This window comes from Coenobita brevimanus, chromosome 52 (genome assembly GCF_032717465.1).
Source record: "Coenobita brevimanus isolate Jiangsu-jjx chromosome 52, ASM3271746v2, whole genome shotgun sequence".
Lineage (NCBI taxonomy): Eukaryota > Metazoa > Arthropoda > Malacostraca > Decapoda > Coenobitidae > Coenobita > Coenobita brevimanus.
In genome coordinates this window covers 38,972,834-39,000,731 of record NC_137005.1, presented here as the reverse complement: position 1 = coordinate 39,000,731, position 27,898 = coordinate 38,972,834, and the positions used below count along the sequence as shown (strand labels likewise).

The window sequence follows — 27,898 nt, the reverse complement described above, 5'->3', positions numbered from 1 at the left end:
GTATTGTCACCTGGGAAAAAAAAAAAAAAAAAAAAAAAAAAAAAAAAAATGGGGGGGGGGGTTATCAACAGCAGTAAATATATGATATCAATATTCATTATTTTTTCAGTGATGCTGTCAAAGTGGATACAATATTCTCTTGGATACTGGGGTCATCTCTATTTTCTCTCGTCAACTGTGGGGAATGAGAAGGTATTCATAGTTAGTACCTGTAAAATATGGCAATTCATGATAATCCTAACAATAACGAAATTTCCTACTTCTGTATTTCAAAGGGTTGACAGGATTCAGAGACATCAAAAGGGAGACACAAAGTTGGAGAATTTTTATATAACTCCCAACAATATAAAACATACATCTATCATACATCATCTGTCATAGGTGGATGCCTCTCATCCACTTACCCACTACAGTACTCTCACCCCCTATCTTTCCAGGTGACTGCATGGAGTGCCAAGCCAAATGGTTTCCTGCAAACCAGGAACTTATAAAACTATTTTCCACTGTTCACTTATATTTACATTCATTGCTTTCACTTGCTGTTTACACATTATTCACATTTCCACTTGCACTGTTTTACTCACCAGAAAGATTGTAGTCACTGTCTATCATTTTCATTGACAAATTAGCCAGTTGACGTTCCACAGCAGTCACTTTGCCCTTTACCCCTTTCCACACAAGGTTTAGTAGGGGGTAGAGGTCACAGGGCCCTTTGCATGGGGCTAAAAAGTGGTGGAATTGGACAGGAGCGAATCCGACATGGTTTCACCTTGAAAGACGACAGTAAACTGAATACAGTGTGGTGGCCTAGGGGGAGTGCAATGCTGCCAATGTCAGCGTGGTGACAGCTGCTAATATATACGCTATGAAATGATTGGCAAGAAATCTAGACAATACATAATAAATTAGGTAGTTCCACGTGAATGTAAATATCACTTAGGCTTCTCCCTTCCTTTCTTATATATACAGTATATATATTTTTATTATGAGAATAGATTATACGGCATACTTCAAGGGGAAATAAACAGCGAAAATCAGCGAACGAGTGCAAGTGAGGTGTTGTCAGGTGATAATTAGCCAATTCTAGGTGTATGGCACTATCACTTACCTTATTTCTTTTTTGTATATATTATTTGGTATAAGAATAGGGGATAGGGCTTATTTCAATGGATGAAATCAGTGGAAAATTCCAGGGAAGATTTACTTAGCGTAGCACGGCCGGGCAGGCGAGAGGAGTGGGGAATGGAGGGGAGGTAGGGAGGGGAGTCAAGAACGGGGAGAAATGGCTAAATTGTCAACAATGGACAGGAGTACAGATGAGATTAGGAGTGCTGACTAGTGTTGGACACTGGCAGTACTGATAGATGATACAAGCCACCACTTGAAAGCCCGGGTGAATTCAAAATAACACAGAATCACAAAAGTGACGCACCGCGGTATGATCCCTTGCTCCCAAGCGTCACGAAAGTGACGCCCCACAGTTAAGGGGTTAAAAGGGAGGTAGTCAGTTTTCTGAATGGTCAGAGTTGGTGTTTTCAATCAATCTATTCCTATGAGATATCATACTTGGACAGTCTCTACTACATGCAAAATGGGCAGCCAATTGTAGATTAGTATTGACTTCTTGATGTCTTAAGGTAGAACAGCTGATGCAATTGGGAGAATTTTTAAAAATACAAACCTTAGATTTATGGGCTCCAGCACAAAAAACACATTTCAGTTTGTCAGTTTTTCTAGAGCACCTCCCAGATGTACAACCAGAACCCTGACAGTGATCACAATGAACACTGTGTAACCCAGAATCTATCTAAAGCAGAGCATTTTGTAAGATCCACATAAACCGAGTTGTCCTGTTCTACAATGGAGGATCTCACCTCTGGCAACATCTTCAAGACAGCAGTTTTAGTGTCATTCTTAATTCTTGGGAAGAGAAGGTTGAGGGTACAATCTCCATCTACAAGCATCTTAATTTTATTGTTTTTGCTCAGAATGTTTGGGATGACGTCAGTCACCCACGGAAAAGGAAAGGCCCATCACAGTCATTTTTGGCAGCATTTTCTTTGGCTCCGATGCACAACATGCGCCACTGGAGCTAAAATGATCATTCAGAACCACTGATCTTATTCCTGACATTTTACACTTAAGGCATACCAGACTCACACCCAACCATTAATGTGGGCACTAAAACTCCTTCCTGTAGCCCTTTTAGTCTCCATACTCATACATCTATTTCACATATATGCCTTCATAACACCAGCCACTTTTCTTCCCAGAGCCACTCTACTCTCCACTTCCTTTGCACATTCTCTCTCTCTTTATTACTGTCCCAAGGTACTTAAACTCATTCAGTATTTCAAACTATTCCATTCAACTGCACATCACACTGAGAAATGACGTCCCTCTTAACAACTCTAGCTTCATGTACTGCTCAGTCTGTTCATTTACTGGTAATTCTGATAAGCTTTGTATTAGCATAACTGTATCATCTCCACCTACCCATCCACATATATTCTTTTTAAATCATTCACTATTAGAAGTCTTACCTTAGCTTATGAAAACTGCCTTGAGACAGCAATAATATAACAAGCAAGAAATCCTCATAATGAAATGGTTAATGGAAACTGTTTCTAATCGTAGGAGAGGTCTCCCTTATGGCTAATACATGAGCCTGGAAAAAAGAAAAAGAAAAAAAGCTAATCTGACATAGTTTTACTTCTTCCAGGCCACTGCAAAGCCATCCTACCATGGTCTAGTTCATTTCTGTAGTAGCTGGCCATTCTATATCCCTTGTAATGTATACATGAAAAAAATACCAGCCCAGCTCAAGAGTTTGAAGCTGAGTACTTTAGTTTACAGCCACCTTCTGACCTGAGACTTATTATACAAAACCACCTGGACAGACAGACAGACAGACAGACAGACAGACACACACACACACACACACACACACACACACACACACACACACACACACACACACACACACACACACATCTAGAACTGTGCTGACAAGGATAACTTACATTAACCACAAAAAAGTCCTTATGGTTGCGTATCTCCTCCACCAGGGGTATGGGTTTGCCTTTGGGGATGGGAATGGTAGTGAGGAGGGTGGTGCTGGGGCGGGCCATGGCTCCTCTCACTCCTGCCACAAAGTGCTGGCTAAACATCTCCATCTTGCCTATCTCATCCAGCACCAAGATGTGACCATTTTCTCCCTGGAGTGAAGCCTTGATACAGACTTTAAAGGAGCATCATCATCATCATCATCATCATCATCATCATCACCATCATCATCACCATCATCCCTTGACCTCTTGTTCCCACCTAAGGATGGGGTGAGGTATGGCCCAGAAAGCAAGGGAAAACCTGATAGATGAAGAATTAATCAACAGCACACCAGTGATATGGGGCACACACCCATTCACCTAACATTCGCACGCCTAGAATTCTGACTCCACCCCACAGGCATGACTAGCCACCTATATTCTTTTAGGCACACAATGTACAAAATCTCTTCCAACAAAACCAGGATCCACCAAAACTGACGAGATGAGTGTATGTGACTGAGATGGAGGGGGAGAAGGGGAGACTAAGGATGAGTTGGAAGGATGGAATGGTGAGATAAAGAGAGAGCGGAGGGGTGAACTGGAGGAAGGGCAGCCAGATGGCAGGGGACAGGACAACATAGAGACAATTTGTTTGTGACCATACCTTACGGGACTGTGGTCACCCTACTAATTATTCTTCATTATGCGTCGGGCGAATATGGTCCACAGTCGAAAAAAAAACTTCTCCGTCTACACATCCGTTGTTTTTGTACAAATACGGTAAGCTTTGATTTCTTTTATGTGACAACAAACAGCATACCTGTGTCTTGTGTACCTATAAAAGTGAAAAACCGTGCTTGAAGTAAATACAATAAACTCAACATCATTGCAAAATTAGACAAAAGCAAAAATTCATTATTTTCACATTTTTTCTCAGAAAATGACAATTTTCTCACTGACAGATGCATCTTTTACCATTATCACAGCAAGAAATGGAAACTTCACGGTCATTTCCTATTAGAAAAGTAGCAACAAAGTTATGATTAGCACTTTCATTTTTTAGGGACTTATGCTGCGTCCAGGGGGAATGACAGAGAAATGCTAGGTTGCGGCCAAAGGGTTAAGACATCTAACTATAGACAGATACTGTAGATACACCAGGACCAGTAGGAGTCTACAGTATATCAGAGCTGCCAGTTAAAGGTAGTCTTGGCAGCAGCAAAGACTCCTACTGGTCCTGGTGTATCTACTTATTGACAGAGTTAGAGAAAGAACAGAGAAATTAGTTGGAGAAGAACAGGGAGGCTTTAGGAAGGGAAGAGGTTGTGTAGATCAGATATTCATTCTTAGATCTTTAGTGGAAAAGTTTCTAGAGAAGGGAAAGAAGTTGTATGCGGCTTTCATGGATTTGGAGAAAGCATATGACAGGGTGGATAGACAAGGATTGTGGAAAGTGTTAAGAATATATGAAGTAGATGGGAAGTTGTTGAATGCTGTGAAGAGTATGTACAACGGTGCGAAGGCTGCAGTGCGTGTGGATGGTGAACTAAGTGAATTTTTCTCTTTGAAAGTTGGTTTGAAACAGGGATGTGTCATGTCTCCATGGTTGTTCAATCTGTACATGGGTGGGGTAATAAAAGAGGTACAAGGTAGGGTAGTGGATGTTGGAGTGGCCCTGGTGAGAGAGGATAGTGTTTGGAAACTCCCTGTACTGTTGTTTGCAGATGATACTGTGTTGTTGAGTGAAGACGAAGGGGAGCTGCAAGGCTTGGTGGATGAGTTTGGGAGAGTGTGTAAGAAACGGAATTTAAAGGTGAATGTAGGGGAGAGTAAAGTGATGGTCTTTGAGAGAAGTGAAGTCCGTGAATGTACAGCGAGGTTGGATGGTGAGGAGTTGGAAAATGTGAGTACGTTTAAGTACTTGGGTAGTGTGATGAGTAAGGATGGAGGTTTGGAGGGTGAAGTGCTTGAAAGGGTACAGCAGGGAAGAAAGGTTGCTGGTTCTTTGAAAGCAGTGATAAGAAACAGGGAAGTGAGCATGGAAGTGAAAAAGTTACTACATGACAGTATTGTGATACCAACTCTAACGTATGGAAGTGAAGCTTGGACGTTGTTGGAAGGGCACAAGTCAAGAGTGAGAGCAGTGGAAATGAGTTATTTAAGAGGAGCCTGTGGAGTCACATGGAGAGACAGGCTGACGAATGAGGATATAAAGGAGCGTTGTCGTGTGGATGTGGATGTGATAGGAAGCGTTATGAGGAACACACTGAGGTGGTTTGGCCATGTGGAGAGGATGGAGGGTGAAAGACTGACAAACAGAGTGTATGTGAGTGACGTGGAGGGGGGAAGAGGGAGGGGGAGGCCGAGGATGAGATGGAGGGATGGGGTGGAGAGGTATATGAGAGAGGGGGGTGTGAGTTGGGAGCAGGGCAGTGAAATGGCGGGGGACAGGGCGACTTGGAGGCGATTTGTTAGTGGCCACCCCAAACGGGATTGAGGCGTCTGGCAATAAATAGATAGATAGATAGATAGACTTGCCTTGCAGTAGGTGGGGACGCTCACCATCCACTCACTCAACATAGTGCTGCTCTCAGGTGACTGACCTTTCCTTTCTTCCTTCCTTCTTTCCTCTTCTTTCTTTCCTTCATTCGTTCCTCTTCCTTATGCCTACAGGTGACTCTACACTCCCTCTTCTGTTTATTTCCCTTCATTTTTTCCTCTTCCTTCTGCCTATGAGTGACTCTACACTAAGTGACAAACCAAATGGTTTTCTGTACACCAGGAAACCATTTACTTGCTGAGGGGTAACCATATAACCATATTATGGCACCTGGTGGTTTTGTGGGTAATTAGGGTGCTCCAATCGGATTGAGCCTGTGCAGGTTTATTTCCAAGGTATGGGTGAGGTTTATTGCTCACATAATGCCATTCAGGGATAAGTGAGGACAGTAACTCTCATTTAAATGTTATGACCAACTTGCCTAGCCCAGGGCTCCTATGATCCTCATGGGACAACATAGGATTAGATGATGATGATGAACTTGCTTGCCACATCTTCCCATGCACTCCCATTGCTGCTTTGCTCTACACTCCTGCATGGGTAGGCTCTCATTCTGTCCCACTGAGTACGTAAGGTGTGATTCTGGGTCAAGATATCCCCTCACTTGGGAGTTGTGATAAGAAAGACTGAGAGGAATTTTTGCTACAGGCATTTAGCATACAGTATTTCTGACAGTAGATATGATAGAAGACAGACAGATACACAGATATTAGAGAATGGGTACCTGAGCCTGGAGAAGGGGCAAAGCCAGGTTCTCAAAAGCAGGCAAATCCACCACATATTGGCCTACTCGCAGGTCTCGCCTCCCACCACCGTCAGGCCTGCAATCAAGACTGTACTTCAGCAAATATTTATATGGAGAATCCAAAACTGACTACGAGGGTGTATGTAGGTGAAGTGGAGGGAGGGAGAGGGACACCGAGGATGAGGTGGAGGGATGGAGTTGAGAGCTATATGAGGGAGGGTGAAGTAAGTTGGGGGGAGGGCAGTCAAACAGTGATACCACTGTCTTCACTTCACTTCACACATATTTAGGGGTGCTGGGGAGGAATGTCTCCACGTGGAGGCACTGATATAACCGCGTGGCTCTGTTGCCCAGTTATACAACATCCCTCAGCTCTCTCCATATCCCCCAAATATGAAATAAGAAAGGTACTTCAGCCTGCAGTCCACCACAAGGTAAATATGTCAGATGAACCTGGGGATACAACTACAACTCCTGCTAAAATCATGACATCAGCATCATCAACAAACTATTATATTGATTCTACTTTAACTTGGCCAGGATTTTTGTCCTTCTGTGGCTTATTTCAGGTAGCTCTGCATTTCTTTGTGACTGGGATCATATTTTAATGTTAATCTGCTGTTATAACTAAGCATTCAAGATGGATATGGCAATTTTTGGCCAGGATAGAGTAGCATGAGTATTGTCACATCACAAAAGTCACACATTTAAATGATAAAAGCCATATTATTCAAACTGAGACTGTGAAGGCATGGACAAGCTCACAGCTTTTACTGTAATGTTTGAAGCATGTGATGATAAAACATGTCTGACTTTTCTGTACCACTGATGACTACATTCTGTAATACTGGATGCAGACATATCACAATAAACAACAACAGGTGTTCCACATATGACCATCCAGATTAAGGGACTTCTTCACACCTTCAAAACAATTTCAACTTTTAGTTTATTCTTCATTTTTCCATATGATTTTACTGAGCTTCTGAAATACTTCTTGTACTGACGGGGTTATATAAGCTCATGTCTTACCCCTCCAATCTGAAAAGTCTCTTAGAAGCTGAATATACCAGTAACTGCCCAAAGGCAGCAAAAATTTAAGATAATAGACATTGCTGTACCAAAGTGATTAATAATGTAAATGTTAGGTTCCCAAGTTCCAATCTTCTTCGATCCCCCATACAGGCCTCCCTCGCTATATGATGGACCATTATGTGATCACTCACTTATATGATCTTAACTTTTTTACACCCTTTCTCTGCAAGCAATTACCATTTGTATGATCAAAACAACTCCATCCAAAGCACTTTTTTTTTTTTTTTTTTTTTTTTTTGTGACTGTTCTGATTATACATACCAGTATATGACTAATTGTTATCTGATTAACTTTCCATGAACATAACCCGATCATATAGTGAGGTTGACCTGTATCTGTTACGTTCTAATCAACAACACTGTCTTACTTAACCCTGGAGAGGACTCCAGACTTGCCATCAAGAGTGACCACGTCAAACCCTGTGCGTCTGCCTGCCTGTCGCACCTCCCTTGTGTAGAAGCCAGAACATGGTGCCCCACACGAACGCAGCCGTCCCACTACACTCTCCACCAAAGTTGTTTTACCCACACCTGCAGACAATACATTACTCTTTATGTATATTCTTTATGTATATACAGTACTGCATATACATACATATGTATGTATGTACATATTGTACTATAATCACAACCCTGTGTACAACAGTTTGGTATGAGATATAGGCCTATTGATAGAATGATGATGTAAAAGTTACACCCAGTTTTAGATTCACGATCACAAAATTCGCTCATATGATAATTGTGGTGTCTGCATGTGACAATCTAATGTGTATGCGCCTTTCACACAAGCCAACAGTCAGACATTTAAGCTGAGATGGCCACCCAGTGTCGACATTTGCTGTGATCATCTCCCTCACATTCTGTTTCATGCATGACCCCCCCCCCTTTCACTCCGCTTTGTGCGTGAAAGCCATTAAAACACCCCTGCTATCACCAAATAACAGTGAAAGCACATAACAAACAGTGTTTTGTTCGATATTAAGTGGAATGATATCTTTTTTTTGCGTGAAATACTGAAACTTATGACTAGGAAATCATGTCTAACATGGATGTTACCCCTAGTGGTAAGCATAGTGCTAATGAATGTGCCAAAGACAAGTTTAAAAAAGGGTAAGGTTTTCTGAGAATTTAGATTACATAGCCCTTGACCCCCAGCATATCCCCAATGAACCCATGTTAAATTGGCATTAATATGAGATGAAACAGTGGGCGATAGCTTTTTACTTGATGTAAGCCCACTGCATACTGAGTCTTGACTGTACACCCATACCCTGTAATCCAGCGCATCGATAATAGACCAAACACAAGAAATAGGGGGACATTCCTACGATCCGAACAATTTGAATGTCTGTCAACTCGCTAGTCTGACACCCCGTCTCTCCCTAGGTTTGAAACGAAGTTCTCCTGGTACAGCCATCCTCCCTCCATCTCCTCTCTTCTCTCCTCCCCCATCCCACCTCCATCCCCCACCACACTCAGCATTGCCAGGCATGACCCCCTGCCCTGCCCCAAACCTGGTTGTTTCCCTCTCCATGCCCCCACCCTCCCCCACCTCTGCTTGGCAAATTGCCAGCTGCCTACCTGGCTGTGTGTGTGTGTGTGTGTGTGTGTGTGTGTGTGTGTGTGTGTGAAAGAGAGTGAGTGAATGAGTGAGAATGGTAAGTGAGTGAGTGTGAGAATGAGTGAGAGTGGTGAGTGAGTGAGAGTGGTGAGCGACTGAGTGAGAGTGGTAAGTGGGTGAGTGAGAGTGGTATGTGAGTAAGTGAGAGTGGTATGTAAGTGAGTAAGTGAGAGTGGTATGTAAGTGAGTAAGTGTGTCAGCGAGTGAGTGAGTGAGTGTGTCAGCGAGTGAGTGAGAGAATGAGTGAGTGAGTGGTGAGTGAGTGAGTGAGAGTGGGTTTGAGTGAGTGGTGAGTGACTGAGAGTGGTGAGTGAGTGAGAATGGTAAGTGAGTAGTGTAAGTACTTCATATTTAACTTGTATAATGTGTGTTTGAGAAAAGACATACATAGTGAGCACTATGTACAAGAATAATTCATTGTGCAAAAAACAAGATGCAAATGTACAATATATATAATATATGTGGGCAAACACTTACGTGGAAACTAGGAAATCCAATAATACGAATATCGGAAAAATGCCACTCACTCATTCGAATGTTGTAATGTGCCCCTGCACGTAATTATGCTTGGGGACAGTTCCCACATCATCTATATACCTTCCAAGAGTGTCCCTGGGTCATTTGGGATACTTACCCATGAAGAAAATGAAGATCTCCCATCTCAACTTGCTGGGTTTGGTCTACCCCACCTTGAGGTTTTGCTAGGGGAAAATCACAAAATCACAAAAACTAGCAACTTCCGATAGAAATGACGTTCAAAATAATTCAAAACACACACACACACACACACACACACACACAAAAACAGAAAAACAAAGTTTGCACGTCTAGCCAAAATCCCTAACCTAACCTACCCCCGCCACGGAAAGTACCATTAAAATCTATCTATCTATCTATCTATTGCCAGACGCCTCAATCCCGTTTGGGGTGGCCACAAACAAATCGCCTCCAAGTCGCCCTGTCCCCCGCCATTTCACTGCCCTGCTCCCAACTCACACCCCCCTCTCTCATATACCTCTCCACCCCATCCCTCCATCTCATCCTCGGCCTCCCCCTCCCTCTTCCCCCCTCCACCTCACTCACATACACTCTCTTCGTCAGTCTTTCACCCTCCATCCTCTCCACATGGCCAAACCACCTCAGTGTGTTCCTCATAACGCTTCCTATCACATCCACACCACAACGCTTCTTTATATCCTCATTCGTCAGCCTGTCTCTCCACGTGACTCCACAGGCTCCTCTTAAATAACTCATTTCCACTGCTCTCACTCTTGACTTGTGTCCTTCCAACAATGTCCAAGCTTCACTTCCGTACGTTAGAGTTGGTATCACAATACTGTCATGTAGTAACTTTTTCACTTCCATGCTCACTTCCCTGTTTCTTATCACTGCTTTCAAGGAACCAGCAACCTTTCTTCCCTGCTGTACCCTTTCAAGCACTTCACCCTCCAAACCTCCATCCTTACTCATCACACTACCCAAATACTTAAACGTACTCACATTTTCCAATTCCTCACCATCCAACCTCACTGTACATTCACTAACTTCACCTCTCTCAAAGACCATTACTTTACTCTTCCCAACATTCACCTTTAGGTTCCGTTTCTTACACACTCTCTCAAACTCATCCACCAAACCTTGCAGCTCCCCTTCGTCTTCACTCAACAACACAGTATCATCTGCAAACAACAGTACAGGGAGTTTCCAAACACAATCCTCTCTCACCAGGGCCACTCCAACATCCACTACCCTACCTTGTACCTCTTTTATTACCCCATCCATGTACAGATTGAACAACCATGGAGACATGACACATCCCTGTTTCAAACCAACTCTCAAAGAGAAAAATTCACTTAGTTCACCATCCACACGCACTGCAGCCTTCGCACCGTTGTACATACTCTTCACAGCATTCAACAACTTCCCATCTACTCCATATATTCTTAACACTTTCCACAATCCTTGTCTATCCACCCTGTCATATGCTTTCTCCAAATCCATGAAAGCCACATACAACTTCTTTCCCTTCTCTAGAAACTTTTCCACTAAAGATCTAAGAATGAATATCTGATCTACACAACCTCTTCCCTTCCTAAAGCCTCCCTGTTCTTCTCCAACTAATTTCTCTGTTCTTTCTCTAACTCTGTCTATAAGTATCCTACCATACACTTTTCCTATTATACTAAGAAGACAAATGCCCCTATGATTACCACACACTTCTTTTTCCCCCTTTCCTTTGTACAAGGGAATAATTATACCTGACTTCCAATCCTCCGGGACTCTACCTTCCTCCCAGGCCAATCTGCACATCTTCCATATCCATTCTACTACTATCTCTCCCCCATGCTTCAGCATTTCGCCACACACTCCATCAATTCCTGGGGCTTTCCCGATTTAACATTCTTCATTGCTTCCACAACTTCTATCCTACTGATTTCTTCCTGTCTTCTCACCTCCCTCCTTCTCCCAGCCATTCCCCAGCCACTTATACTCGCATTACTTCCATCCTCTACGTTCAACAATTCCTTAAAGTGTTCTCTCCATCTGCTCACCTTTTCTCCCTTCTCCACTAGTAATCTACCATTTTTATCTTTCACTCCCCTGCTAACTTCACTTCCACCCTGTCTTACTCTTTTCACTTCTCTCCAGAACATTTTCTTACAGTCCCTCCACTTTACACTCAAATTCCTTCCAAATTCCTCATCCACTCTCTTCTTACTCTCTCTTACAAATCTTTTCACCTCTCTCTTCCTTTCCACATATAACTCTCTCTTCCGCCTCTCAACTTCTTCCACGCCCCTATTTCTCATCCATTCATTGTATGCTTTCTTCTTTTGTGCCACTGCCTGTTTCACCTCTTCAGTCCACCACGCTGTTCCTTGCACCCCCCTCTGTCTTCTCTTCCTTCCACACACCACATCACATGCTGCACATATTTCTTCTGTAAATATCTTACACACACCTTCTACGTCTCCCATCTGCTCCAATTCATATTTGCCCAATCGTTCCTCCACTTCTCTCTTATACTCTGCCATTAAAATCAAACATAGTAATTGCACTTTTTTCTCTCTTTTGTTTTCTTACTGGGGGTGCTATGGCCACAAAACCATATCGTCACTATACTCATTTTTTTTTATTGGGGCGAAGATGCACTTGATAGGTTGGTGACGATTGGCTGAATGCAACATGTCCGAATAACATTTACTAACCCAAATTTCTCCATCAGATATATGTTGTCAAATAATAATAAAGGGATTATGAAGTAATGTTGCATTCAGCCAATCATCACCAATCTGTCAAGTGCATCTTTGCCTCGATAAAAAAAACTGAGTATAGAGCAACATGGATTATTCCAGGTTTTACAGATCACTTGAGCTGCCAGAACACCATGATGATGATGTCTTAAAATCTTAATCCTGTAGCTTCAGGTCTGTCTGCATAATCCCCATGAAATTTTATGATTACTGAGGAGTGCTCATTCTCACAGCTGGAGCAAAGAGATGCCATCCTGATACTGAAATTCAACATCAGGTGCGAAGTGACCGCCAATTATGCCGACCTGTGACTGGCGGAGATAATAACAAAAGCATCAACTGGAAATTAAAAAAAAAAAAAAAATGTTCAGCCATCACATGTCAAGCACTAGTGCATGATTACAGGTGACTATTTTTTATAGTAACAAACATATAAATGCACAGGAGCTCTCTCTAGGCACCTAAGAGGTCTGACACTGTTCCATCTATCTATCTATCTATTGCCAGACGCCTCAATCCCATTTGGGGTGGCCACAAACAAATCGCCTCCACATCGTCCTGTCCCCCGCCATTTCACTGCCCTGCTCCCAACTCACACCCCCCTCTCTCATATACCTCTCCACCCCATCCCTCCATCTCATCCTCGGCCTCCCCCTCCCTCTTCCCCCCTCCACCTCACTCACATACACTCTCTTCGTCAGTCTTTCACCCTCTATCCTTTCCACATGGCCAAACCACCTCAGTGTGTTCCTCATAACGCTTCCTATCACATCCACATCCACACCACAACACTCCTTTATATCCTCAATCGTCAGCCTGTCTCTCCATGTGACTCCACAGGTTCCTCTTAAATAACTCATTTCCACTGCTCTCACTCTTGACTTGTGTCCTTCCAACAATGTCCAAGCTTCACTGTTCTGAAATGTGGAAAAAAAAAAAGCCTAAATTCATTTATGATGCTGTCATACATTTGTGACTGCATGTTCTGGGGATCAAAATACTCCCGATATGGAGATCTAAAGATCTGGGAGGGTTAAACTCTGAATATCCCCACATGTCCGAAACCAAAATTATACCAGTACCTGAATTAAATAATGCCTCCTTGATGTACAGTACAATGAAAACCTCTTTAAGTTACAAGCAAGCACACTACTGTCAGTTCATTTTTCATTTTCATGTGACAACTGGGTTACTCTCACAAGCTGAACACCAAGTTGTGCTAGCATGGAATTCAAAAAGCCTTTGTAAGGGGGTATGATGTCTCCTTACACGTAGCCATGAGCAGTGCTGAAAGGGACATGCAGATCATTTGATGCTTCTTCAGTAGCATTCCCACCGGAAAAAAACTGATGAAATTTACCTTACCTGGCGGTCCAGTTATGGCCACATGTTTATACTTTGCTGCCATGGTCTGAATAACTGAGCCACATGCAACCTCTTCGCACCAAACGCACTGGCGTGTTGTAAACAAATATCAGCTGACAGCCGATCTACGACACCGTAGTTGGCATCAAAAGTCTTATGGCATTTTCTGCTTCTTTCTCTCTCTCTTTCTCAGCATGGAAATTGAAAATCAGTCTGATGAATCCACTGGAGCGAGCACTGATCTTTATCCACTGATAGAGAAGGACGTGAGGCGACAGGATATCAAGAGCAGGGTACGTGCACAAATATATTTCCGTCATGTGTACCATTTTTGAAGTGCCCACCCCCACGGCCACGGGAAGCCCAGGGAGAGGTGTCGCAACACCTACCCCAGGAAGGACCCACGGCCCAACACCCACCCCAGGAGGAGACAACGGGGAGACGCATAAGAAGCTCGCAAGGCCTGTGCGAGACGAGCCTAGGTTCCCCACGACTCTGCACCCCGCTTCCCCTCAACACGGCCACCAGCAGGAACGCATTCCACTGCAGCCGGGCCAGCCCTCGCCAGGATCGGGGTGGAACTTGTCCTAATACAGTCCCAAATAGCACCGAGATGACGGCCATTGTACGCACCAGGAAGGAAGTGACCGCCACTGTCCGCACTTCAACTGCAGTCACTCCTGGGAGCAGCACTGCGGTGACGGCCACTGTACGCACCAGGAAGGAAGTGACGGCCACCGTCTGCACTTCGGCTGACAACCCAGAGAAAGGCAGAACCATGGTGACGGCCACTGTACGCACCGGGAAGGAAGGGACGGCCACTGTACACCCTTCGTCTGCCACCTCCTTAGGGAACAGCACCGCAGTGATGGCCACTGTACGTACCAGGAAGGAAGAGATGGCCACCATCCACTCTTTGGCTGTTGTCTCTAGTGCCTGTGGAACTGCGGTGATGGCCACTGTACACACTGGGAAGGAAGGGACGGCCACTGTACGCACTTCGTCTACTGTCCTTGTGACTATCCCCTTGGAGGAAGTCCCTAGCTTGGCCCACCACCCATCCAGAGGCTGAGCAGGATGCTTTTCTCTCTCTCCCTACAGGTGCAGTTCCCCAGAGGAGTTGCAGCTGGAGGAGCTGTGGCGAGGGCCCATCACGAGCTTGGGGGTCCGTGCCCTGCAGCCAGCACCCGGGTGATGCCCTCAGCTGACAGACTCCACGAGGAAGGTACGCTGCAGGCAGCTCCTGATGGCAGCTCGACCCAGCGGAGACCACAGCCCCCTGACGCCCAGGGGCACCCCTAGGATGCCAGGGCGTGACCTCCCCAACCCCACCAGTAGGCAGTCCTCCTCCAGGAGCAGGCAGAGGCAAACACACCTGATTGCCCTATTTGGCCCCAGTCCAGAGGGCCGCCTTCCCCATCGAGGCCCCACTAGGGAAGGGCCTCCCTCCACACTGACCAGCAGCCTAGTCCGGACAACACCGCCACCAGCAGTAGTCCCGTGCCTCCTCCGGGAAGGCACACCCGACGAGCTACCTCCCACGCCCAGGTGCCACTTGTAAGCAACCCAGACCCACAGCAGCCCGGGCCAGAATCTATCTATCTATCTCTTTATTGCCAGACGCCTTAATCACATACGGGCCAGAATCAACTAGCCTAATAGTGTCCCCCTTAACCTGACTGTGTATATAATTAATACTGTACTGTACTGATTGTAACTAAGGTAATATACATCTAAGGTTGGTCAGCCAAGTTTTATGCCCTTTTCCTCTTGTGTATTCTAGTTCCGGTCTTGAAAGAGAACCCCAGCTCAGTAGCTAGTGTTCTAAGGATGAGAGGTTGACGTAAGAACATGTAGCATAACAATTTTTGCAACTTCCCATGGATGTCTTAGTTATAATAATTATATTAAAAATAATAAGTTTACTCGGTTTGGAAAAAGAGTGGCACATTAAACACTGAACAATTGTTCCTAGTCCACCCATGAGTGTCTGCCGAGCGGCCGGGGTAAGCGACGAGTACCAAGCTTTGTTAGCGACCGGAAGTGAGTTTCGTCACTAATGTCTTTTATATACGGAGGTACTTCAGTGCAACATTCCACACAAGAATCATGGCCCTGGCTTAATAATCTTCGAAGCCTTAGCATTTCATGTGTGCAAGGTCGTACTTTTAGCATTTTTAATATATTCTGCCCTTATGACCTTTGACCCCTGACCTGGCACATATAGGGCAGGCATGTACGAAGCACACTTATTGAAATACCCACCCGACGGAGTGATCCCGACACCACCACCCCAGAAGGAGAACATGGGGAGGTGGCCCCCACCCCAGGAGGAGGCAATGGGGAGACACATATGCATTCCGTGCCACAGCGGCTCATATCCCCAATGACCCTACAGCCCTCTTCCATGCAGCCAGACCACCAGGAAGTACACCAATTGAGTACACTACCCTCTGATGGGGAGAACACTCGCCAGAATTGGGGTGGGACTTGCCCTTTGACAGTCCCAAGTAGGCCTTCAGACGCAGAGTCCACCGGACCTGCCTTCACGAGAGGGAGAGTCACCACCAGCGCTCACAGTCCTACTATACCCCAGGGGGATCAGCAGCACAGTAGTATCCATCGGATCTACTGTAGGAGGAGAGTCCACCAGATCTCCTCCTTCTGCCACCCACCTCCGGGAGCAGGAGTCTTGGACCGTCACCTCGATGACCTTTGCCTGTGCTCCCCAGGAGGCCGACGGGCCCCATGGTAGTGTCCACCGGATCTGCCACCGGGGAAGAGACCATCGGTCGTCCCCAAGCTGCACTTTTCCCCAACAGCAGGAGGGCAGCAGAGTCCACCGGACCTGCCGCAGAAGACAGAAGGCCCTCCGGGACTTCTCCTGCTGTCCCTGTAACGAGTGGTCCCACGGCAGCGTCCCCTGGACCTGTCAGCCCAAGGGAATGTCCACCAGATCTTCCTTGACCACTACCTTGGGAGGGAGCCTGGGCATCATCCCCTGGACCTGCCAGGTGGAAGGAGTGTCCTCTGGACCTCTTTCCTCTGCCCCGGAGTGGAGTTTTGGCAGGGACCTTCAGGCCCGCCAGGCTGAGGGACAGACCACTGGTCGTCCCTCCTCAACTACCCTGGAGGCTCCCTACAAAGGCGCCGTCTCTCGCTTGGCCCACCCCTCCTGGGGCCAAGCGAGATGCCCCTCCCGCTCCCCCTCCTCTACGAAGGGTGGAGACTGCTCCCCAACAGGGCCCTCGTCAGAGAGTACCTGGGATGGACCCACCCTGAGGCCAGGCATCCTGTCCCTGCAGCCCAGCCCCCGATGCCCCCAGCGACTGACGGACTCCCCCAGGGTGAGCGGCTGCAGTCAACCCCTGATGACCTCCTCCTCCCAGTGAGACTGCAGCCCCAGGATGACGAAGGGCACTCTGCAGCTGACCCCAGGCCTGGATCAGCCCAGACCCGTCCCCAGGACTCCTACCACGGCCAAGGGCAGGTGCCGTGCTGCTTGCCTCCTAGCCCTGCTTGGCCCCAATCCAGAGGGCCATCACACCCCCAGGGCCCCCATCAGAAAAGGGCCGCACATCAGCTCGACCTGGACCCCTGATCACACCGTACGAGACCTTTGCCAGGAACGCACCCCAGACGGCCCTTCTCCCATACCAGGCCGTCACCTGTGGCTACCTGTGCCGTAGTCTTGGGCGTGCTCCTAGCACCCACCGGCGACCTGGCCTACACTGAAATATTTCCCCCTCAACGATTCCCAGTGCTAGAGACCCTGTGTGAACCCCTCTCCCCCTCTTGTCCAGAGTGTCGCACTCCTGCGTTCTCTAATTCATACTAGACCCCCGTGTAGTGTTCCCTGTGTGTGTTCCCTTGTGTGTGCCCCCCCCCCTGTGTGTGACCCTCCACCCCGTAGGTAATACCCACACTCCCCTGGTAATATCTGTGGCCCTTCACATGTGTACTGCGACCCCTGTGTCATACGAGTGGTGATAAAGTTACAGTGTTTTAGTCCCGTGGAATATCCGTCCCCGTGATATACAGTATGTACGCCTATGTAAAAGACTCATGTGATATATCTTCATGGTAGTATATTTCAGTGTAGTGTCACATTCTATATCTGGATTGCCGATCGTGTTGTTCCCCTCTGTGCAATATATGTCTAGCTTGTGTTTTATGTTCTATTGTTTGTGATATACAGATAGGTTGTGTCGTGTGCTATACTGTGTTCATGTTATATATGGGTATTGTACTGTGTCATATAGTGTACTTGTATCTCATACAGAATTGTCCATGTACTAGTGTGTGAACAGTTGTACCCTAAGGTAATATACTGTACGTGTGGAACTGGTTAGCCCGTGTTTGAGCCTTATCCCTTGTCTGCATACTCTATAGCCCGGTCTAGAATAAAAGAACCCAAGGCCCGCACCCGTATCTGAGCCCAAGAAGTTGGATGCAGAATAAGCTGTGTTATGCTGGGTGTTTTTAGGTCGGCTTCCCGTCCTAGGCGTATAGTTGGGTCCTTTTCTTGACCGGGAGGAACAGGGCATAAAAACTCCGGGCAACAACTTACACGTGTATTCACCAATTCTAAATTACAGGAACGGCAGACAATCTCACAATACTTATGTTACACCAATCCTTGGACTGCCTGTAAAGAGGACCCCGCTCAGTCGCTGGTGTCTTTAGAACGAGAAGTCGGACTAAAAACATCCAGCGTAACTATTATTTACGATCCAATTCCTGTCGTAACTGTGATTCTGGAAGAAGTACAAGGAGAATGCTGAAGGAGTGTGTAGCAAGACCCCACCACCTCTTTTTGTTAGCTGTACATGTGTTTGCTGAAGGGGTGTGTGGAAAGACTCACAATCTCCTTTTGTTTTATATGTACTATGTATACATTTACAACAATAAGCATTTCTTTCAATGACCGATTTTTTTTTTTTTTCTGGAAAAGGAAAAAACTACAACTACCCGATTTTGTATGAAGAACAAGAAAAGGAATGCGAAAAGCTATTTTCGTGTCTCTAGCTCTTCCTGTAAAAAAAAAAAAAAAAATCTAAGTTACGGCATGGAATCGATCGCAAATACGTCTGAGAATCCCAGCCCTTCTTGCAGATTTCTGTGGGAGGTTCGTTGACTCCTCGCTAGGGGTCGGAAGGTTGCTAGTTGGGTCCCTTTAAATTGCAGATGTTCCCTCCTTCTTCTAATAAACTGTTCTCTTTAAAGAGGAATTATAAAGTATAATTACAAACTGATATTTATTACTTGATTGGGATGAAAATATGAATAATTAGAGAAAATAAAAAGAAATCAAAGAGTGGATGTTGTAAATCTAGAGATGGTCTTTGTGACGGAGAGTCGTCAATGTTTGTAAACACCACTATGGACGACGAGGATGGCTTGCCGGCCGAACCTGGCAGAAGAAAAGCTGCTGCCACGGCCACTATTAACATGAGCAAAGGAGATGGGGCTCACATGAAGAAAGTAAGTGTTGTTGCTTTAAATTAAACCAAAACCCAGTCCACCCGAAGCACCAGGGCTGACAGGGAAAGCAAGCACCAATTTTTCTTGAAGGCGTAATTGGTTATATCGGTTTACATGCCATATCAGGCCTCAGTAATACATATACAAAGAGAAATGTTGCACTTTCGTAACTTATAAATCAGGGCGTAGGGATTCTTTGGTAAGTAAAGTCATTTCGGGTATGGTGAGGTTTCTAAAACCAGTCCTCGTGACTTGTCAAACGTACATGAATTGTTCGGTCAGCATGGTTGTCGAATTTTTAACAAAGCTTGGGTATTTCAGTGTAAAAAATACACAGACTTTGGGTAAAAAGCTGGGAGAGCTCTTTTTTCAGTATTACACTATGATACGGTGTTTAATGTGTGGAGTAATCCTTGATGGTAATTGGCATTAGCATAAAAAGTTGCAGAAATTATCTTGATGTTGAATTTACGAAGTGATCAGCTGGCATCCATCGTAATGATTATTTTGTCCATTGAGGATAGTGTGACAGAACTTACCAATTCTAGTCATATCCCTCAACCTTAACCTTAGCTTTGTGATTAGGCTAGGTGTATCACTGCAGCCATTTGAGACTGCCGATATCCAGTGGCAGCAGGAGGGAGAGGTACAAGTATTACAGCAATGGCCTTGGGAGTTACAGACATGTGAAAAAATGAACATCCTTTCCACCAGTGCAGTTTTGTATTTATATCATTATGAAATATAACGATTATCAAAGTAGCCTACTGGTTATATGTTTCAAAAGCTGCATAAATATATGCTGTGCATAATTTGGAAATTATTAATTATAAATTTTCATTAAGATGAGACACAAGTGGCAGCCAAGCTTAGTGGGACCTGACCTGTGAAGGCAGCAATCACCAGTCCCAGTTGGTTTAATGATATCATGATGATGATGATAATCATCATAATAACCCACCCTGTATTAATATTTTCTGTAGAATGTCAGTGTCATACCCCATATTAATATTTTCTGTAGAATGTCAGTGTGATGAAAATGGAATGGAATCTCAGTGTGGTAACAGTACCGGTACCTGGAATGGACTCTGTGTGGTAACAGTGCCTGGGATGAACTCTGTGTGGTAATAGTACCTGGAATGGACTCTCAGTATGGTAACAGCACCTGGAATGGACTCTGTGTAGTAATAGTACCTGGAATGGACTCTCAGTGTGGTAACAGTACCTGGAATGGACTTTCAGTGTGGGAACAGTACCCACAATGGCCACTTTCAAGTCCAGATATGATGAGTGTATTAAGCAAATAAATCTTTGATACAACTCTAGGAGGCGGGATGCAATAAGAAGTGCTAACTTCTTATTCACCACTAAATATTACTAGGTAAGCATTTAATACTTGCCATACAGTTTTCAGCATCAGTGGGAAGGAGCTGCTATGGAATCTGTTCCTTAGCAGTAACTGCATGGAAAATAATTACTATACATGTTATTAGTCTTAACAGACATTAGCATGCTTATAAGTCTTGTACCATCAGGGAAAAAAAAAAATCAGGACCAGAGTCTGATGGGCTTTGAAATTACAATATGGTATCACTAACTGAAAACCCACGTTCATTGGAAAAGGATGGTGTTCCAGAGTCTTGGTCGATGTGCCACAGTGTATCACATTTAAGAGCAACGTTGGGTCTGGTTAGTACTTGGATGGGTGACCGCCTGGGAACACCAGATGCTGTTGGCATCCCTACGTGTCAAGTGGGGTTGGTGGAGGATTAGTTCCCCTCCCTGTAAAACAATTAACTCTAAGCCGTTGGCCACCCCGTTTGGGATACATGGCGTCTGGCAATGAATGAATGAATGAAGGTAGTTTTTTCTGATGGCACATAATACTTCTTAGGGTAGCCTAAGTGGTGGAAAGCAATAATGTAGATTTTTGGAAGAGTCAAATGTTTGTAATAGTGATCAATAGTGTGTTAAGTCCATGAATGATATTGCGGTGAGAAATAGCTGTGGGTGGTTCAAAATATTCATTGAGAATATAGCAATAACTTGGCTGGTCATAAGTAAGAGAGGCAGGTATGTACCAAATTGGTGAATGAAGCTTTTATATGTTGAGGGTCCATAATGATGTGAGCTTCCAACCCATTCAACTTATTTGATTATTACTGGATTGTACCGTATCATGATATATCATAAGTAAATTGCACTTTTGACAGTGTAAAGGCTATAATGCCTACAGATGTGTTATGATATTTATTTGGACTATATGTCCAGGTACAGTATATCCTAAAGTCAGCCATACAGTTTTGTCATAAGGAAATTTAATCCTTCAGAGAAATAGGTGATTGAAGGTCAGAGAAGATGCTATTATAAAGGTATTCCATGTGGTGTGGGAGCTCAGTATTTACTTTTAGCCAGATGCCATAATACTGGAGGGGATAGTTATGAACACACTGCCTCCATTTTGCTCAACTAGGAGAGGGTAGTCATAAACTGATTGCTTCCACTTTGCCCTGTTCTCTGCCATCAGGCTGTCTTCCCTCCATCTCACACCACCCTCTTTCGTGTACCTCACCACTTCATCTTTGGTCTGTCTTTCCCCTTCTCCCTCCACCGCATTCACGTACACTCTTGTAGTCAGACTCATTCCCCATTCTCTGCATGGCCAGACCATCTCAGGTTATATCTCCAAACACTTCTGGCACATCCAGATCAACACTGCAGCACTCACAAATTTCCTTATTTGTCAGTATATCTCCACATGCTTCTCAGATTAACTCATTTTCATTTTTTTCACTGTTGAGTATCTGGTATATCCTTGTAGCAAAGTCCAAGCTTCACTATGATGGATTGGTGTGGGGATCATAATACTGTAGCGCAATGACATCTTTACTTCCATGCTCACCACTCTGTTCTTTGTTACCGCCCCTCAGTGTACTGGCAACCATCTCTTCCTGCTGTATATAGCCTTTCACACATTCAGTTCTCTAAACTCCCATCTTTGCTTATCAAACTGCTAGATTTTTTTTGGTGCTCAAGTTCACCCTTTACTGACCATTTGTCATTTCCTGGTACAGGACCCAGTGTACTTTAACTGGAATGCTGTATTGTCTTTTCAGGTGTCTGCTATATTGCGGAAGAAGCATGAATCTCTTACACAAGATGACAGGCGGGTGTTGGAAGAAAATGCAAAACTTGTTGAGGAGTATAATAAAAGGTCAGTATAACCAAGGGTTTTGGTGATGAATAAATTCTTTTACACTTAATAAAATGAGCTGGCAGTAAGCAGAACCAAAGGTTAAGGAATATTTAATGTAGCTACATTTTGCTTTTCATGGAATTTTTAGTCATTTGGTGCAGTGAAAGTATCAGTAAGTGGTGCATACAGTGTTTACATAAGAATTAGATGTACATGGCAGTTCCATGTTATGGCTGTGGTATGCTGATGTAAAATATTCAGGGTTAATCCATCATCATCATCCAGACCTCCTTTCCCACCCTAGGGCAGGGTGAGGAGGAGCAAGTCCAGACAGCCTAAGTTTGCCCAGTCCAATGGGCCATGGTTCCAGTCACTCATCATTCATGCCCCCGGATTCCTGGCTGTATCTGATATGCCAAAATCATTCATCACATTCTGTAGCTTCATGTAAACATATCTGATAGAGTCAGCCTGGACACTGTCACATTAAAAAGGGGTGCCAAATCCCTGATCATGCACTTCATCTCACAAAAAGTCATCCAGCCAACTCGATCTCCTGTCAGTCCTCTAGCCATGACGACTTCCATACCTCTCTTCCTCACACACTCATCCACCATGTCTTTCCACATTCTCCTTGGCCTACCTCGCCTTCTTCCTCCTTCAGATTTGCTCAGATATACCTTTTTCACCACTCTATTGTTATCCATTCTCCACATGATCATACCATCTCAGTACACTCTCCTTGATTCTGGTGTCCACAGCCACGTACATGGAGGTAAAAATAATCCGCAGTCGTGTCCGCATCCACAAAAATTAACATCTTAACCTCTGCGGCTTTATCCGCAACTGGGTTGTATGAGAAATAGATATCCGGCTCCGCCTTCGCAGAGCTCTAAAATTTGGTATCCGATACATCACTTGTGTGTGAGTGAGTAAGTGAGAGTGAGCGAGCGAGTAAGGGTGGTGAGTGAGTGAGTGAGCAAGCGAGTGAGTGAGAGTGGTGAGTGAGTGAGAGTGATAGTGGTGAGTGAGTGAGAGTGAGCGAGCGACACGGGGGGCGGGGTAATAGAGCAGTTTGTCTCGTCTCCTTCCCTGTCCCCCCACCCCTGCTTGTCTCCCTCCCCATATCTCTGCCCTCCCCCACCCCTGCTTGTCTCCCTCCCCATATCTCTGCCCTCCCCCACCCCTGCTTATCTCCCTCCTCATCCTCCCACCTTCCCCCATCCCTGCATGTCTTCCTCCCCATCCCCCCTGCCCTCCCTTACCCCTGCTTGGTGGGCTGCCAGTTGCCTGCCTGGTTTTTGCTGTCAGACAGTTGTCCTGAAGCCATGTTGAATACCACACATCCCACCACCCTACCCTCCTGCATGTGATCTTTGTTGTACCATTTTTTAGCAACAATATTGTTTATGAGGATAATAACATTGCCTATGGTGTTTCTGTGCCAGTCTCTGCTGATTAAATAAGGTATGTGAGAGTTTGAGTTTGGGTCTGGAACGCATCTCTGGCTTTTCTTTAATATCTTATGGGGAAAATTGCTTCGATATCTGACATACTCGCTGACCAAACACTCCCACTGGTATTCAACACTGCTGGATACCACGGTATGGGTGTGTAGTATACTGTATATGTGTAATTTAATTAATACTTTCATGGTCTGACCCCCTTGCAGCCAGCATAATCCTCCTTGCTTTCCCCCTCACCACTCTCCCTCACCAGCTGAAAATCTGCATGCTTGAGTTTTTTTCTTTTCCGATCATTTTTTCACCACAGAATACATTATTTGGATTAGTGGATTTATTTTTATACTGTTAGAAAGCTGAGACTTTGTAGAATAAGATGAAAGAAAAAAGAAATTGATATTGCATAAAGTAAAATGATTGTGATGAGTATAAGTTGAATCCCCCCCCTCATTCTCCCTTGCCAGTTGAAAATCCTCACCCCGATTTTTTTTTTTTTTTTTTTTCCCAGATTTTTTTGCCTGGAAATATTTGGATTAGCAGATTTGTTTTTACTGTTAGAAAACTAAGACTTTGTACAATAAGATGAAAGAAAAACAAAGTGATGTTGCACAAAGTAAAATACTGTACTGTAGATACGATGAGTGTAAGTTGAAATAGCACACAGGAATGTTTATATAGCTTTTCTTTCTAGGTGTTTTTTGGTCATGTTTTTGGATTTTCTTATGAATGAAAATAGTATCATTGAAATGGAAATTCACTCAGGCTAATATTAGACACTAGATGCAATACCTGACTTATGGTGAATGTTCCTTTGTTTGGGTACAGATCCATATTGTTAGAGCAGGTTGGACACTTTCAGACTGGACGCAGTTCTGCGTCCAAAGACTGCGAAAGTGTTATATACAATATTTTGAACAGGTTTAATTTTTTTCTTATACTGTATCCTCTCTTATGCAGTATTCAGTGTTCATTTGGAATTTTGATAATGTATCTCTTCAGGCGTGAGCGACGAAAGGTGTGGTTGTCCCGCAAGACAGAGCAGGAGGACACTAAGGATGAGATACAGGCAAAGAGCAAACAGTTGGCTCAGGTAGGAGGGCAAGTGAGGTAATGTGCACTGAATATCTGTTGGACTTTATCATAATCATTATCTTTATTTCAATAATTATCACCATGATTATATTTTTCATAAATCATCATTGTCAGCAGCAGCAGCAGCATCCCAACCACAATTCCTTCATAAGAGATGGGGTGAGGTAGGTTTCAGAACAGAGAGGGGACACAACTGCATGAAAACTATCAATGAAATGAGCTAGGCAGTCATTCACAGTGACTGAAACCTTTGAAATCTTGGTTCTGGCTCAGAACAAAATGACATCTCCAAATATATTTTTGTGTATTTTAACGTTTAAATTTGCTCCATATACCTTCGTGAAATAATCACTCAATCAACTATCAGATAAGAAGAAATGGGCATCATTTCTTGCCATGTGGATCTTCAAACATACTTCATTCATCCATTTAGATCCTTCGTTAATTCGTGATCTTTCTAAACACTCATATTGTTCTCTTGTGCATCAGTTCTGCATATTCAACCATGCTATTGGCTTACTGTGCCCCCTTCTATCTTCAAACTCACTCATGGAGACACTCTTCATCCCCTATTTATATCCATTCCCCCTGCAATAGTCTTAAAACATATTCTTTTACTCACAGAGAAGTAGATTTTCTTAATGCTTATCTTTAATGAATCATTGTGTTTCATATCCATCCAGCATAGTCCACACTTTCCCTCAAACAGTCCCAGTTCCTTTGTTTTTTTACATTCTTACTCATGCCATATTAGTGTATCACACAGTTAGAGCACGGACACACCTTCATGCAGTTCTGTAGCTGTCTCCTTTACTCAGTTTCCATTTTGAATTAAGGCATCTGTAGTACTCACCATTATATTCCATGAACCACTGTGATCTTCACTAATTGTATGTATTTACCTCCTTTTTCCTATGAGTACTGCAGTAGCTGCGTAAACTGTTCCACCAGGTTAAGTCTTTCCATTCATCAGCACATCACTCTGTAAACCACCTGCACTAAACAGACGTCACTTTACTCTCTTCTACATTTTACTTTTAAGCCATGTGACTCACATTCACAAAACCCAGAAACAAACTGCAAATATCCTGTTACTCTTGTATGGAAGACGTTGTATTCTGGAGCCTGTCCTACCCTGGGGGTAGGTTTTTTTTTTTCAAGAATACTCCCCCGGTATCCCTGCTTGTCGTAGAAGGTGACTAAAAGGGTTGGCGGAGGGTTAGTGCCCCTCCCCGGAAAACAACTAACTAAAAAGATGAACAAGAAGCCTCTGACAAGGACTGACCAAAAGTTGATGACCAAGGACCGGACAAAGGACATGGTAATCGCAACATGGAATGTAAGGGGTGCAAATGATGAGGTGAAAGAGAGAGAGATTTTCCAGGTGCTTGAGGGTGCGAAAGCTGATGTATGTGGAGTACCTGAGACTAAATGGAGAGGAGAAAGTGTGAGAGAATGGGAATATGGATGGGGTATATGTGCAGGAGTAGGTGAGAATGAGAGGGCAAAAGAAGGAGTGTGTATAGTTGTGAGTAAAAGATGGAAGAAGAACATAAGAGAGTATGGATCAGTTGGATCAAGGATTGAAAGTTGGAATACAAATGTGGGCGATTGTGTGTGTGTATGCACCAACGCAAGATCGTGCGAGCAGAGTGAGAAAAGGGTTCTGGACAAATGTGGAAGTGTGCATGGAAAAGTTTGGAAGGAACGAGAGAGTGTTTTTGAACGGTGATATGAATGGTAAAGTAGAGAATGTGAAGGTGGATGGAATAGTTGGTGAGTGGGGTGTGCCTGCTGAGGTAGATGAGAATGGCAGTGCATTAGTGGACATTTGTGCTGGGAAGGGGTTGGTGATAGCCAATACCCTCTTCAGGCACAAAATGATCCACAGGTATACATGGCGAGTGATGAGAAGAGTGGGTGGTGAACTGAATGAAAGGAAGGCAATGATTGATTATGTGTGTGTGGATGAAAGGATGCAAAAATGTGTAATGGATGCAAGAGCGTAAGAGGTTGGGGGAGTGGACTTTCTGATCACTACTTGGTGGTGACCAGAATCAAGATCCAAATAAGATGGAGAAATAGAAGAAGCAAAGGACGGGAAGAAGGAGTATTTGCAAGGAGAGTGGAAAGGTTACAAGAGGATGAGAAAAAGGCAGAATATAAGAGAGAAGTGGAGGAAAGATTAGGCAAATATGAATTGGAGCAGATGGGGGATGTGGAAGGTGTGTGCAGGATATTCACAGAAGAAATATGTGCAGCATGTGATGTGGTGTGTGGAAGGAAGAGAAGACGGAGGGGGGGTGCAAGGAACAGCGTGGTGGAATGAAGAGGTGAGACAGGCTCTGGCATAAAAGAAGAAAGCATACAATGAATGGATAAGAAATAGGGGCATGGAAGAAGTTGAGAGGCGGAAGAGAGAGTTCTATGTAGAAAGGTAGAGAGAGGTGACAAGATTAGTAAGAGAGAGTAAGAAGAGAGTGGATGAGGAATTTGGAAGGAATTTGAGTGTAAAGTGGAGGGACTGTAAGAAAATGTCCTGGAAAGAGGTGAAAAGAGTAAGACAGGGTGGAAGTGAAGTTAGCAGGGGAGTGAAAGATAAAAATGGTAGATTACTAGTGGAGAACGGAGAAAAAGTGAGCAGATGGAGAGAACACGTTAAGAAATTGTTGAACATAGAGGATGGAAGTAATGCGAGTATAAGTGGCTGGGGAATGGCTGGGAGAAGGAGGGAGGTGAGAAGACAAGAAGAAATCAGTAGGATAGAACTTGTGGAAGCAATGAAGAAAGTTAAATTGGGGAAAGCCCCAGGAATTGATGGAGTGTGTGGTGAAATGCTGAAGCATGGGGGAGAGAGAGAGTAGTACAATGGATGTGGAAGATGTGCAGATTTGCCTGAGGGGAAGGTAGAGTCCCGGAGGATTGGAAGTCAGGTATAATTATTCCCTTGTACAAAGGAAAAGGGGAAAAAGAA

General features: G+C 44.4%; 2 protein-coding genes across 3 annotated transcripts in view; one reads left to right on the top strand and one right to left on the bottom strand.

Annotated features, from left to right (window-relative positions):
• Positions 1-50: 50 nt before the first annotated feature.
• On the bottom strand, positions 51-13,795 carry LOC145400416 (cancer-related nucleoside-triphosphatase). 2 transcript variants are annotated; one of them, XM_080272929.1, is made up of 5 exons: positions 13,690-13,795; positions 7,818-7,980; positions 6,335-6,431; positions 3,024-3,230; positions 51-175 (listed from the first exon to the last, which is right to left on the bottom strand). In XM_080272929.1, exons 1-5 carry the CDS (start codon positions 13,730-13,732, stop codon positions 98-100), a joined length of 588 nt encoding a protein of 195 aa, XP_080129055.1. In that variant the 5' UTR covers positions 13,733-13,795; the 3' UTR covers positions 51-97. The 2 variants fall into 2 exon arrangements, with proteins under 2 accessions (XP_080129055.1, XP_080129056.1); XM_080272930.1 differs by having other exon boundaries at positions 3,024-3,218.
• Positions 13,796-14,992: 1,197 nt separating this feature from the next.
• The window catches only part of Sirt7 (sirtuin 7), a 28,316-nt gene continuing 15,410 nt past the window's right edge, over positions 14,993-27,898 (top strand). The window contains exons 1-8 of the mRNA XM_080273057.1: positions 14,993-15,237; positions 15,922-16,117; positions 16,212-16,440; positions 16,995-17,179; positions 17,224-17,374; positions 19,046-19,173; positions 22,290-22,387; positions 24,832-24,922. Coding sequence (XP_080129183.1) covers positions 14,993-15,237; positions 15,922-16,117; positions 16,212-16,440; positions 16,995-17,179; positions 17,224-17,374; positions 19,046-19,173; positions 22,290-22,387; positions 24,832-24,922 — 1,323 coding nt within the window. The remainder of the gene's footprint in view (positions 15,238-15,921; positions 16,118-16,211; positions 16,441-16,994; positions 17,180-17,223; positions 17,375-19,045; positions 19,174-22,289; positions 22,388-24,831; positions 24,923-27,898) is intronic.